General features: G+C 40.3%; 1 protein-coding gene across 14 annotated transcripts; it reads right to left on the minus strand.

Moving 5' to 3' along the window:
* Window positions 1-69: 69 nt before the first annotated feature.
* On the minus strand, window positions 70-13,215 carry LOC115747005 (exosome complex component RRP45A-like). Of its 14 annotated transcripts, none has more exons than XR_007197767.1 (11): window positions 12,722-13,215; window positions 11,792-12,001; window positions 11,127-11,222; window positions 10,926-11,040; window positions 9,834-9,914; window positions 9,535-9,723; window positions 8,884-9,185; window positions 8,129-8,187; window positions 6,931-7,158; window positions 6,756-6,818; window positions 6,327-6,636 (listed from the first exon to the last, which is right to left on the minus strand). XR_007197767.1 is itself a non-coding variant. In XM_048275828.1 (10 exons), exons 1-9 carry the CDS (start codon window positions 12,856-12,858, stop codon window positions 6,935-6,937), a joined length of 1,413 nt encoding a protein of 470 aa, XP_048131785.1. In that variant the 5' UTR covers window positions 12,859-13,215; the 3' UTR covers window positions 6,327-6,642; window positions 6,931-6,934. The 14 variants fall into 14 exon arrangements, 5 of the variants coding, with proteins under 5 accessions (XP_030538882.1, XP_048131785.1, XP_030538877.2 ...); XR_007197772.1 differs by having other exon boundaries at window positions 6,742-6,818; XR_007197766.1 differs by having other exon boundaries at window positions 6,756-6,807; window positions 6,923-7,158; window positions 12,722-13,214.
* Window positions 13,216-14,684: the final 1,469 nt, after the last annotated feature.

Below are 14,684 nucleotides of genomic sequence, written 5' to 3' on the forward strand. Positions count from 1 at the left end.
TTTCTTGCATCTCTTCATTGCTTAAATTGTCAGTTTCACTGACTGGCACGTGACATATCTCACAACTTGCTAACAGTTTGGCTGAACCTGCACCCGCTTGCTTTATCACCAAAATATGTAACTACAATCACTGGAGCCAACCTCCACTATTCAGATAATACCTGTTGAGAGGTGCTTTTCGTTACACAGCTTGAGTCAATTCATTTAAAGACCAATCAACATAGAAACTTTACACTGCCACCACCATCAGTTCAGTAAGTCCCCCCAATGTGGCTTAGGAAGTGCATCAATGCAAAATAGCACCAACAACTGCTATCCTCAAGAATTGAAAAAATCTTCAGAACGCTTGCTACGGGTTAAGATTAAACGGAGGTACACATCCTCTACTCGTTCTCAGCTCCAGTTCTTTTTCCGTGCCTTGCTGAAGAGTCGTCCGATAATCCAGCGAACTAAAAGGTCAGGCAGCACCTGAAAAGCTCGTTCAACCCCTAGTAGCTCAGCTTTTCTGGAAGCAATATGACATGGTGCAAGCTAAGATGAGCTGCGATCAGTTCCCTTCGCAGCTGCCTCTTCCTCGAGCTTCTTTTTCCAGTACTCATCAATAGGAGGTCCAAATATTGCTTTGCCAGAGACAACTCCAATCCTGTAGAGCCATAGCATTTGCATACTATTAGCCATGAAAAAATGAGGTATTTCATATTTGACATTGGGTAATATCACTTTAACAGCAGGAAGAGAAATTTTTCAGCAATGGGGACAGTGGATGTTAAGGACACTATTCTCCACTTTTCATATTTGTCAATGGGTGAGAATAGTCCATCATCAATACTACACCGACAATATGTTAATAGGGAAGAAAATTAGAAAACAGAAATTAGTACCATAATGATGTGCACTCTCATCCTTCCAATCAACATTATAGCCTAAACCCAAGCATTCTCCCAAACAACCTAAATTAGACAAAACTCATTCTCACCTACAGATACATTTCTACTCATAATCATAGAAGATTTGCAGAATCTGTAGGGCAAAATTGACTTCCAGTTAGTCGCCACATGAAGCCTTGCACATAAGCATATAATCACTAGGACATCAAAATTAGGTCTACTTATTATCATCCAACTGAAACATCTACGAGTCATCTCACTAACCCCTCAGTTATCCATAGTAACTTCCTGATGATGCTGGCCAAAGCAAAGCAAAGAAAAGAAGGAAAAAAAAAACATACTAATGATGCACAATAAGTGCACGCTATTAAGAAAAGCAAAGCAAAGAACAATTAGCCATCTAACAAACAATAGAGAAAAGCAAAGGAAAGGATGAAAGTGGATAAGGAAGCCAGGCCATACAAGTTTATATCATCAGTCAATGAGACTAGGAGACTAATTAATTAAAAGGATCCAGGAAATACGTGATATTTGAATAATTTAGAATAGCCAAAGATAGCAGAGGTGCTAGAACAATCCAGAGTCAGATATGTGGTTGATCTGGTAGACACACTGAAGAGAGTAACTCCCTGTCCATCTCTGGCACTTTAGGGCCCGCATAAAAACACTTCAAAATTTTCATTTCTTTACCGGAAGCCCATCCGGTAGAAAAATGTGTTTGATAAAAACCTGATCGAAGTAGAAAACCGTTTGATAAAAAGTTTGACTTCGGTTGTGTTTTTCAATTCTACAATAAAAAATCTTTGCCTGATCAGATTTTGAGTCTCATCCGAGAAGTAAAAAATTTTCACTTCTCTCGGTAAAAAATTTTGACTTCTAGCAGAAATAAAAAAATCAACTTTTTCTCAAAAGCAAAAGTAGAAAAACCACCTTCTTGCTAGAAGCCATTCTCAGATATAGAAGTGTTTTCACGCGGACCCTTAGTGACTATGAAGAAGTAACTGAAAAATACATTAAAGTTAGGATATTGTAGTTATAGCCTATGTTACACGGACACGGGACATGACACGCGACACGACATGACACGCCGACACGTGAATTCTCAAAAAGTAGAAAATTCCGACACGTTGGGACACGTTTTATATTATATGTATATTTTTAAATATGCACGATAAATTATTGTTTTTATAATTTCAACAATAATATATCATGATGCCGAAACTATTATTAATCTTCTCCTTAGAAAGGTCTCACATGATATAATGTGTAAGCAAAGCAAAACCATACCTTGTGATCAAAAAACATATCATGACCAAAGAGGCCCCCAAAATAGATATCAAATATAACCAGCAAATACAAAATGAGCTCGAAGAAATTAACGTAGGTTATGACCAGCAACCACTTGGGTCTTTGACAAAGATCTAATTAATGTAGGTTAGAATAAACCGAGTTGCACAAACAATGAAGAATTATAGTACAAAAGCTGCGTAACGACAAAATCAAGGGAATCAAATCTCAATAAAATTGCTACATGCGGACAAAACCAGTATGTTATAAAAAGAAATTCAAGAAATGGTGGAATCAAAAAAGCATAGAAAAAAATTAAGTGGGGAGAGAGATGGGCGCGCGATTCGCAGCCAAGATGATGGTGTGAGCAGAGGGGGAGGAGGAAATCTAAAACCTCGTCTTGAGCGAGGCGCGAGCAAAGGAGGGGGAGGGAGATCCAAAGCCCCGTCTCGAAGCGGGCGCGAGCGAGGAGGGGAGTGTTTCATGTGGGCCCTTGACGCGGCACTATGAGAGAAGTAACTGAAAAATAGCATTAAAGTTAGGGGATATTGTGGCGAGTCGCGAGCGGGGGGGCGGATAATTGCGAGAGGGAGAGGGAGAGGGAGAGGGAGAGGGAGAGGTGAGTCGGGCGACTCAGAGGGGTGAATTAGAAATTAGGTCAAAATTGGGTATTTTGGCTATTTTAACTCGTGACATGAGTCCGTTTGGTTGCTGAGTCCGGACTTGGACACGTTGACGGGGGGAGAAGAGTCCAACACGCGTCCGACACGGAAAAAATTGAAAATAGTTACGGTGTAACATAGGTTATAGCACACTACAATACAAGATCCTAATAGTATCTATAAGCCATGATCCACCATAAGAATAAAGGGAAATGTAATTTCAGAAGCTATTTGATCGATAGTTATGATAATAATGGATCTTTTGTAAGTAAAGAAGCTCCTAAGGTCATTTACTCAATGGTACCGCAATGCTTAATCTAGTACAACCTCATGCTATCCTATCACAACTAAAGAGTAGAAGGGTATAGAAGATGCAGGACCAAGCGAAAGCCAGAGGAGCAGAGAAACGGTCCTTTAATGCCAAATCAGCACTAGGCTTATACATGTAGAAGGGTGTGAAAGAAAGGAACAAAGTTGCACAACAAATGCTCCGTGAGGACTCAATGGAAAGCTGCCTCGCGAGAAGCAAAAGAATGCCAAATGGCAAGAGGACTATAGATGTTTAGTTTTGTACCATTATCTCTGTCTACATAATGGACTAAGGCACGAGATTTTTTTGGGGTGTCTACAGACTCGATACAAGAATGCTCCTTGCATATGACATAGTAATCACGATGAGTTGAAGACTTGAAACTATGAATTTAGGAAGTTGAACTTGCAAGGAAATGTTCTAATACTTCTCATGCACGTAGGTGGTAATCTAGTTGAAGGGCATGCACATATTGTAAGGGAAGACATCTAATTGAGGTAGACACAACTTATAAGAAGGTCCTCCCCATACTCGGCCAATGCTCTTCCACTAATCATGCAGAATAATCTGCCTTCTTCATGTAAGATATTTGTAGAAAATGATATATCGGGACTTCTGTCACAAAGCTGTTAAGAGTATTCGTAATGTTTTGTATGCTCAATGAATACTCCACCTTTCATATAAAATTTTCTGAATTGAACTGACCAAGTAGACTGTAAGAGCAGAATGCCCGTGTTTTAGAGTAGTATCTAAGATGGATGAGTCATTGTAACCTAACAGCTGCAGAAAATGTAACAGCAAGTGCGCTAACATTACAGTTCTGCTGCATATTTCTCAAAGGAAGCACCAGCAAGAGTCTCACGCTGCCAACTCGCTCATCATACTTTTCCCTGAACAAATTACAACAGTCCACCGCACAACAAGCTCCTATCTTGAAACGTCCATGATTGACATCACACAACCGCTTTCTACTAGTTACTGCATCAGCAGCTTAGTGAATTTAGTTGGGGCATTTTCCTTCTTTCTAATGCGGAAATGTTTCTCCCAGAGCCCCACAACCAGTTCCTGATCGAAGAACATTCCCCCACAATGAGAAAGCACTTGTTTCCACCAAATTTTAATACATACAAAGTAGCTCCAAAATCAGAGGATTAACCCTTCCTATAGTACCCATACAGAATTTTGCCCTGCTAAAACTGTCATGACACCACCACTTTCCCAATTGAACCTATGAGGCCATAATTCAATGCATCAACTAACCAGTCACAAATTTCCCCGTATTCCCAAGATTTGAAACTGTCAGTACAGGATATCGGCAGCAATTGTCAAGCACAGAGAGAGATCACCAATAAGATTTCTAGCTCGAAGAACGCGTAAGGCATTGCCAAACCCTTCTGATTATTAAAGAAGCAACATCAGGACGCTTGAAGCTCATTTGGGCGCACAGACTATGGGATCGCAAAGAGGAGGGCAGGATGATAGAGGAACTCACACGACAGCTCCGATCACCGTCGGGAATGACAAGAACCGGCTTCGGCCAAACATGGTCTCGCGAGATCTCTTTCGCAATTCGGATTTGGATCAGCGCGTCTTCCCCTTGATCTGCGAATTTTCGTGATTAGCTGCAACTCCAGGGTTTTGTCATTCCCGTCAGTTGCAGAGGTTTTAGTTTTAGGAAAAGCGGGTCTTCATTTACCTGATTTTGCACTTGTAACCCCTAAATTTTGGGTGATTTTTCAGTTTCGCCCTCGGGTTACAGGAAAATGACCAAACTGCCAAAAGGCAAAAATCCAAATCACGGACTGTGGAGCAAGAGCAATGTGTACCTATTGCTCGTTCGGAAGCAAAAAGGTATACAACTCTTTTGGTAATCATTAGAGGGTCGATCATTCCCACCCTTTTCACCGATAAGAAAAAGGCCGAAAGCAAAGGAGTTGAGGCCCTAAAACAATTGTTGTTGGGTGGTCCAAATGGCTGCGAAAGTGATCACGGGCGTTCGTCTGATGATCATGAGACCGGCTTGTGATTGTACATTCTAGAACACCATTGGGAAAAATATCCAATGATCTATAGATCATGTGGAGCAATCTTATCTCCGCCAAATTTTAATACATTTTAGTACGACAACAGCGGGTACATGATCAATGGTTAAAATGTATTCGTTTGTATGGTATATATAGACCATGCGATAACTCTTTTCATGGGACTAAAGCTTTATATAGAACCCCTAGCCATCGAGTAAATGGAAAGTAGCAGGAAGTAATAGCACGGCTTTATCAGCCAGACTAACCCCAAATCAATCTCTAGCAATGAGTAAATGGAAACTCCATCAAGTTCGGTTGAGCAAAGGCGTGCTTACTGCCAAGCGTCACAGGTTGCTGGTTTTGGGTGGTCATCGGGTCGTGAAGATGTGGCTTGTTCATAGTTAATTATGCAGGGAGATTTCTCCTCAGGAGTGCAGTTCGCTCAGGACTTCTTCAGGCTATAGACCTGGCATTACAACTGAGAGTTTCAAAAGTTTGTTCCTTCTTCAGGCTTCATGAGTGTGCTTCTGGACTTATTTGCCTGGACCGGAAATATACATTACCGTCCCATCCGGCGAACAGGCTTAAGTTCAGAAGAAACATCGGTTTCGAAGAGAATATCAGGCCACTGAGCATGGAAAGAGAGTACAAGGATCATGACTCAAGTTCACAATAGATTCTAACTTCATTCTCCAATTAACTAACAGGGAGAACAAGCAAATGGGAAGAGTTGAACCCGTGCTTCGTTTCTTGGTGCTTATCATTTGGTTCCCTCTACATTTTTCTCTTCAAAAAAGGGGAGAACTCTGGGAGAGCAAATCCAACACAAATGCAACGTTCTATTTCCTTACACTCACTACTATTCTGAAGCACCCGCTTATTCACATGCATTGAGGAGAAATAATTGACAAGAAACTAGCTGTGGTCTCATCCAGAAAAGAAGAGCGCAGAAAGGTAGCAAGATTAAAAACTGCAGAGGCAAAAAGATTGATCCCACTGTAGCAACCGAGAACATATATCATGAGATAGATCGATAACTATTGAACTGCCACTTAGCAACCGAGAGCAAATGCAGCCATACCACCAGTTTTCAAATCATTGCTGTTTCAGCTTACAAATAAAACGACAGACCCAGAGAAATTTAGGAGAGCTAGGATTGAAATAACTTTGATGGTTGTATGGAATAAATATCAGATTTCATATATGTTACACTGAGGGCTTCTGCTATAAGGTGCCTATGAGAGGTAGGCACCCAAAGTCCAACTAAACTAGGAATTGAGAAACATAACAAAACCAAGACATTATCAAACAAACGATCACCTATGCTAAACTTCTAACTATGTTGTGCCCTCAATTAGGCCCGCCAACAACCCGTTCAGAGTTAGTACTCCTCCTTGTTCATAGCACAGATCTGCTTTCTAGCTCAACTTTCACCTAACACTCTGGAAAGCTGGGTTTCCAAAAATCTGAAAAGATAAAAGCAATGAACAAGGGCTTAATCACTCTCAACAATATATAAGAAAATGATTCACAGATTGATCCTTAAGAAAATCTAAAGAAGGAAATCCTACATAATTTAACAGACCTCATGGAGGATTCAATTCCAAATTTGAGAGACAAACTATTCAGTAAATGTTCTGACCTAACATATTAGCAATGGGTTCTTTCCAGTGTAACTAAAAACAATAAGAAAGAACAATAACCATAACAAAGCAAATAAGAAGAGATCACACAATCGAAACCAGTTAAGACCTGCTGATGTGTCTAAGTTCCATCCACTGCAGAGGGTGCTTTCTTTTTCCTCTTATGTCTAGGCTTAACAGCATCCTTCAGCGTTTTCTCCCCATGGGTTTGAGTGGAAATGTTAGATGTCTCAGTTGATGGAGCTGTTGCTTTTATATCTTCCGGTGATCCCTTTGGACTGGCCCCCTGTTGGGGTGGTTTCTCATTTTGCAAGTCTCTTTGCTTTTTAGAGGGTTTTGAAGTTTCTGCAAATTTAATAGGCAAAAAACCAATAACTCCATCATTTCCTTCATTCTATCTTGAGCACAAAGTTAAAGCAATCACTCCATGCAGCAATGTCCGGAGTGATGGTAGATTAAGAAAACAGATGCAACTTTCATGCCTCGATATGCCCCATACAAAGCACATGCAGCGCCCAAAACGCATTAACAATTGCATGTGCACCATAATTATTTGATGCAAGTACAAAAGAAAATCTTAAAATTTTGTTCCACTTAACATTGAATCAGCCATCCAAACTAGCAGGACAGCAGCTCCAACAGCATTTTCATCATTACGAATCTAAAATAAGTCTAACTCTTCTTTAACAGAATGATTTTGTCACTACTTAGCAATTTGGTAATAGGTAATACCCTAATCCACTAGGCTAGGTTGCGCAACTAGCCAAGCCCAAGACCTGAAATCAAATCCCATTGTAATCAAATCAGACAGGAAAAAAGAAGCTCCTTTTTTGGGTAGGGTAGCTATCATGTTAAGAAAAGGCGGAAAACAAGGAAACCACCAAGAACACCCAGATCCCATACCCAAGAACGTGCTTCTTCCTCTAAAATTTACTCTCCAATTTTGCAATGCAGCAGTCAACAAATGGCATACCCATTTGCCAATGCCAAAATGAAGCTGGGAACTCGGGCAAAACCGTAAAAAACTGGATGCGGTGGATTGTGTCAGAGGCCAACTTCAAACAACTACTTCCATCATATGAAGAAAAGGACAACTAGATGAAGAATCCTGTGAGCAACTCTCTGAGCAAAATTATCAATAATGACTTCAATAAGAGACTTCACAAAATGACACGATTCAAACTACTGCATCAGTAGATCAATAGAAAATCCAATATTCCCATAAGCAACCAATAATGGTATGACAGAGTAGCTATTAGCACTTAGTATATGCAGTTCCAGTGAAAATTTTCATAAACATATATACAAACAGTACCACGTGAAGCAAGAGATAATTTCAGGAAATCCGAGTCAACACCCCTCGAGTAAGGATCCCTGATAAAAGAGGACATTTTAAGGTTAAGTTGAAATTAGATTGGATGGAGTTAAACAAGAAGAAAAGTGCTTGAGACGGGGCAAATAGGCATTCAAGAATGGGGGATATCGAATGAAGGAATGTTATGATGAGAAAAAGGATTGCATAATCCCCGTTATTGTTCATCATTTGGAAAATAAACTGAGCACAAATTATGCCAGGAGTAGAACTCAAGGAGCACTTTTTTTAGATTCACCAGAAAACATGTAGCCTGTCATAGTAAAGTTCAATACGCACTATCCAGCATCAAGAACGCCATGATCCACTCATGAATAACAACAGCAAAGATCTCCACTTGTTTCATGATTACCAATTGCTAGGTGGCTGAGGCCTTTAAATTGCCCCCAAAGAATTGAATAGCAAACTGTGACGCAATTTCATATTGATTGATGAATTGAAATGTGATTAAAAATATTAACTTTAATTATCAGTGCTGCAGTACACAGAAAATCAGGCATCATTTTTAAAATTAGACGTTCTCCAAAATCAAATTAAGTTTTTCCTTAAATGCCTTCTTATCTTCATTATAGAATGTAAATTTCTTGGATTTAAAAATCTTTTATCCAACGCGTTTCGTGAATTTTTTTTTTAAAGTGTATGTACTTTAAGAGTGAGGTCTATAATCATATTACTACATGCAGAGGATGGCACCATACCAACTTGATGGACCTCCAATGAAACTCCTAGGCTTGCCATCTTTACTGTTAGTTCCTCCTTGTTCAAATGATTTTGTGACCATTTTACCTTCGATGTCATTACTCTGATCAGAATCGTTTCTCTCATTACTTGGCTTCAATTTGTCCACTTGAGATCCCACTGACCCACTGACTTTCCTCTGATCCTGAGACTTGACCTGATTTTTCCTTACATTAGGACCAGTCCCACTAACATCCAAGGCAACAGGAGCTGAGTGGCGCTTTATCTTCCGCAGAGCTCTTTCAGTATTGTATGCCTCTACCTACATCAATATAGAACTCAGATGATCATTCACAAAGATATGTATAGCACTGAAAAAAGGTATCGAATGGAGGTGATCAACTCAGAGTACATATATCCATGTAAAGAAGCAATGTGAAAATTTGAAGATCTAAAATCACATAGATCACCGTAAACAAAACTGTTCTGTATTTACTACCTGAAACAAGAGCAGGATGGAAATTTGAATTCGAGCTATTTGCACTAATAAATGGGTAAACTCCAGCAACCAACCCTAACTCAGGGTTTGAAGGATAAAGGTATGAAGTTGAACAAAAAATTGCAGAGACAAGTCTTAAAAGTTCATAAACGTTAAAGAAGAATAAACTCACAGTGTCTCGTATCTTCACTGTTATATCAGCAGCTTTTGTAGCAGCAATCCGTAGGCAATGCATTATTACACTCTGAGGAACACCTTCTCCTCCCGCTTTCTGGATAGCACAAATATCACCATTTGTATTCAGAGTAGCTGTCATTCTACCAGCCATAACTGCTTCCTCCTGGTGGGTAGGATCTACCACCTGGAATTTAGTGTACATCCAGATATTGGATAGAAAGACAGCCCAATAAATGACTTTTAGTTTTGGCTCTGCAATTTCCAGGTAAACAGCAACACAGATATCTTCCCTACCAGAGTGCTTTCGTCACTGAAAAATGCGAAGGTGACTGCTATAGGTAAATGATGAATTATAAGAGGTAGTGGCTCCCTAGCCTGTCAAAATGCAGTAAACATTACTCAGTTCTACAACCAAAACACAACTATTTTGGTAGGATAATGAAGAAAAGCTGAGTACTATAATTAAAGTGTCAGCTTTTCTTCTTTGGTAGAAAAACTTTCTGACAGTGAGAAATGTTGTATCACTTAATGGGAAGTGCAATCTTCAGTTTGGGTTAATTCTTATATGTGAGCCAAGCAGAATTATATGGTGGTTTATACGAAACAGAATGTCACAAGCCCTTCCTGAACAATCAGCAAAATCAATCAATTGCATATTATTTACATCAAGGCACAAAAATGGTAAAGAGTTATTGCAGACACCCATCTCTAAGAGGTTGCACCAGGAAATTAAAGCAAAAACCTTTCACAACATGAGTGAGAAATTCAGTATAGAAACTTGATCAAGGACAAACCCAAATAAACTATCTCATCAACCTAGAAATATCAAGATAAAGTTTTTTACCAGCTATGACATGGAAAAAAATGATTTCTCCGTTCTAGGGACAAAAACATGCAGAATTTAACATGAGCAGATTAAATAAAAAAGGGTTAAATAGTCCATGTGAAAAGAATAACTCCTGATCACAATGAGTAGCATCGATCCACACATCCTCTACTGAACCACCTATGGCAAGTCAAACATTGTTTTATATATTTTAACTAAGAAATATAGCTACTGGCCATGGAAAATGATGAAATAAAACCCAGATTTTATAGAGAACCTTAAAATCCAAGCAGGAACCTCCTACAGCAATCCATAATAGCAATAGTCAGTTGCATAGCAAAAATTTGACTCGAGAAAAGTTATCTAATGCACCCAAAATGATTACAACTGATGACAAAATACTATAACAAAATGATCATGCATCCAGAAGTTGCAGTGCTCTCAATCATCACAAGTTTTAAAAAATGCATGACATACTCGAACAAGATCCAAATCCAGATTGTACTACTAGCAAATGAGTATTCCACTACAGTGGTACCAAAAATTTCAGTAATGCTAACCTCTGGTGGATGAACTATTACTTCTTGACCATTTTCTCCACCTAATGAGCATTCAGGCCGACGGAATGTTAACAGAGCAGCCAAAGCAGCAACATTAGCAGCATCGACCAGATTACTGTTTTCAAATTGGCAGATTTTTTGGATGAGAATAATAAGTATTTGACATCTGCTTTGTGGAGGAGAAAACCCAGAATTCCTTACCCTCCATTATCTAAGATATGGATATCAATACGGATGGCCCATACCAACTTCCCAGCAAGAATGCAAAGAGATTCTGTATCCACGGCCCTGCTTTCCCTGCAAAACGACTTTGTAACAAAATGAGCCATCTCCAATCCAGAACTCTCGACAAGAAAATTTCCTCAAAGAAGTTTGTAAGAAAATTTCCACTCAACGCATGGATGACCTCCAGGTCAAATGTATGAATATTTGTTCAATTTTGATGGCACAAGATTTTAAAAGGTGCACACCAACTGTCCATTGTTATTCGTAGTGTTCTCAGTAAGGCAAGCACATACTGTGCATGCATGTTAAAGTTGGTGGTAAATGGACTTCTAGAATCCTATACCATTTAAGTTGGGATGAATATAAGTGAAGATGGATATAATACAAACATGTTATCTTATCTACTAATGTGTAAGCTCTTCAAATTGAGAGAGCACATCCATCCATCGATATTCTCAATATTCCTATCAGTAAATCCAGCATAACAGTAAATGTTTGTAGCATACACTCTTCTAGAATATCATAGTACAATGCTTATGTATAATAAACTATATAGATAGACAATTTAAATATGGTAATACAAAACATAGATTAAAACTAAGTCTCCCGAGGAAAAAGTGATTAAGACAACAACTAATCACCTTAAACCACGGTCTATCACCCTGCCTAACTCAACTGCGAACTCCCCAGGACGACCAGGTTCAAACGAGGGATCGGCCATCGGAGAGAACTCGGTAAATATTGAAAGGGACCCTTCGTTAGGCCTATCTCTATATGGTTGAACTAGTTGAGAAGTCACAAATCCCATTACACGCGTCTGACCCAGATGCACCTCTGCCGAGCCATCTTCTCTGCAGGTTTGGTAGAATAAAAGCTAGATTAGAGTCAATTCTATTGAGCAATAGAAATAGCAACATGGAAAAGGAAAATCAAAGCAAAACAAACACGTCATAGACAAAGAAACTTGAAGGTGAAAACAAATATAGACCAGTGCTACATGGACTCCAAACAAACAAATGTTACAGATTTCTAGCCAAAGGAAGAGTGTACTTGTCTATCCATAATCAGCATCATATCCATAACAATAGTCTCCGCATGTAAGCAGTAAACACAGCAGCCATGCTCGTACCTTAAAAAAGATACACCGCAGCAATGCATCAAGTTCCCCCAGTAAACCACAAACAGAGAAGCGAGTCACGAGTATAAACCATGTATACATATTAAGGTCTGTCAATTCGTGTTCACTTGTCAAATTTGAGTTTATGAAATCTTGTCGTTGCAAAACATCTTTTTGGTATAGAATACGTGTGCTAAAAAGATGATCATTCCTCTCATTTCGTATCACTTTTAAGTTCATCGATATTTGGTCGCGTAAATGTGTCAACTTGTGTGCATTCATACAGAAAAATTGACACAGCATGCTAACATCGATAGACAAAGCACACTTCTCTACGACGGGAAAAAAGGTCCATTGCGAGTTGGCAAATACTTTGCTAACATCCCGCTCACATTGCTTCGATACGCCAAAAAGGGCAGACATAAAACTGCAGAGAAGAGAGGCTGGAACTTACTTGCCAAAGTTAATGCTTAGCTTGCGATAGTCGTAGACGTTCCGACCATCGACTCTCAGACCAGAAAGCAAAGCGCTTTCTATGAATTTCTTCTCGTTAACGGTCATTCTCCATGTATTCGCCAGTCTCTGCTCCATGCTTCACGAGCATAAATTAGGGCCACCAGAAGAGGATGCCGACGGGGTGGACCGGGCGGGGACTGAGGCGAGCACTGCCAGAGTCCGAGCGTGGGGGTGCGAGCGCTAAGGGGGGCGGCACAGACGACGACGGCACGGCGGAAGCGCCTGTGGTCTGAGCTACTCGACAGCAACCTTGAGTTTCGGTCGATGCTGACCTTGGGCGGGGGCCGGGGCCGGGGCGGCGGCGGCCGAGATGAGGGTTGTGACCGTCGAGCTTGGGACGGCTGTAGGCGGTTGATGCTGGAGGGCCGAGGGATAACAGGAGAGGGACTTTCAGATTTTCAAACAGGAAGCAGATTGGCGAAAAGAAAGTCGGATTAGGGTTTATTCAGGGTATAAACGGCCAAAAACTCTTCTTCCACTATTCTTATTTCGATTGGACCAATTTACCCTTGACAATTCCTCCACCACGATCATTCACTTCACCGATTTGTCTCCTTTTCGAAGACAAATCGGTTCTTTAGGCCCGTCCATTATTCTATGCAATGCCTGTGGAAAAACAAGGCTAGACCGTACAAGAACCTATATTATGGGTCGGGCCACCTCCAACGGACAACAAGTTGTTCAGCCCAAACGCATTGACAAAGCTAGACAATGATACATATGATCCAAACAAATGGTCAAAATTAATGGATGACTTAGTGTAAAGTGGTTCTCTAAGTGAGAACTAAAGTCATCGTGCAAAGGGTCATGTCAAGGGTCGCACCCGACCTTCCGCGAGGCATTAATCGGATCACATGACCCTCGACAAAAGTACGTCTTCACAGAGCACGAGCGTTAAGCAATCGCCATCAATATCGAGTCTCTCTTATGTTGTTTTTAGTTGGGTACAATTCAAAAGCTCAACTTTTGTTTTTGTCTATCCTACTCTAACTCTCTTTCTTTTTGACTTTTTCCATATTTCTTTATAAAAGCATGAGAGTCAAACCTCACACTTGAAACATAACATCCCCACGCCACCCAATTCCCTTGCTATTAGGCCATGTGCTTAGTGGATAAAATAGGGACGACATTACATATTGAATCAAAATTCATAAACCATTTGTGTAGGTGTCCCTATACCAAATAATCAACATCATGAACAATCCTATCGTTCATCTATCTTCATGGAATCCTCCCATCCTGGACCTCTCATGAAATTCAAGGGAAGTGCAGGAGGGAAGCCCAAGTGTATACTTTGTCTTGTGGTTATGGTGGCTTTGCTGTATCTGAGAAGTGACTTTGCCTCAACCCGAAAGTAATCCGGTGGGGGGGGTGGTTTGTGCAAACATAACTTTGAGGATAGCGATCACACGGCGCAAAGTGATCGGCATCTCATTCGCGATTCCGCAACACAAAATACTTTGGGAAAATTCTCACCCGAATGCACTCAATTACTTTGAATCAGAAATCTTTCTATCTCACAAGGTCTAGAGATTACCACTATAATCGTGACAGCGTTGCGGAAACAACGCTCTAGCTAGGGTTCTGGAGAAAGAGCATTTTGACGAAATTGAACCGAAAATGGTGGAGACCCATACGTCATGTACCGTCGTTTTGGTGGACCTTTTGAATCCCAAGAAAATGCAGGTCATTGAGTTAAAGTTGTGTTCTCTTTTTCATCTTCAATGTATTCAGCCTTTTGCTTTACTTATCACGTTTGTGTTCCTCATAGGTCCCCCCCGTTAGCAAAGCAAACCCACTAGGTAAGGAAAAAGGGAAAAGTAAAAGGATTTTCACCAGGTTGCCGCCACCACGGAAGTCCACCGTACCATCTCCTTCTTTGGGAGTTATTGCTCCATGCG

This window comes from Rhodamnia argentea, chromosome 1, assembly GCF_020921035.1.
Source record: "Rhodamnia argentea isolate NSW1041297 chromosome 1, ASM2092103v1, whole genome shotgun sequence".
NCBI classification, from domain to species: Eukaryota; Viridiplantae; Streptophyta; class Magnoliopsida; order Myrtales; family Myrtaceae; genus Rhodamnia; species Rhodamnia argentea.

Coding starts and splice junctions, on each gene's coding strand:
- LOC115747005 (XM_048275828.1), bottom strand. CDS start 12,858: ATGGAGCAGAGACTGGCGAATACATGGAGAATGACCGTTAACGAGAAG. Junction 11,223..11,791: donor GTGATAGACCGTGGTTTAAG/GTGATTAGTTGT, acceptor GTCGTTTTGCAG/GGAAAGCAGGGCCGTGGATA. Junction 7,159..8,128: donor ATTATCTCTTGCTTCACGTG/GTACTGTTTGTA, acceptor TTAAATTTGCAG/AAACTTCAAAACCCTCTAAA.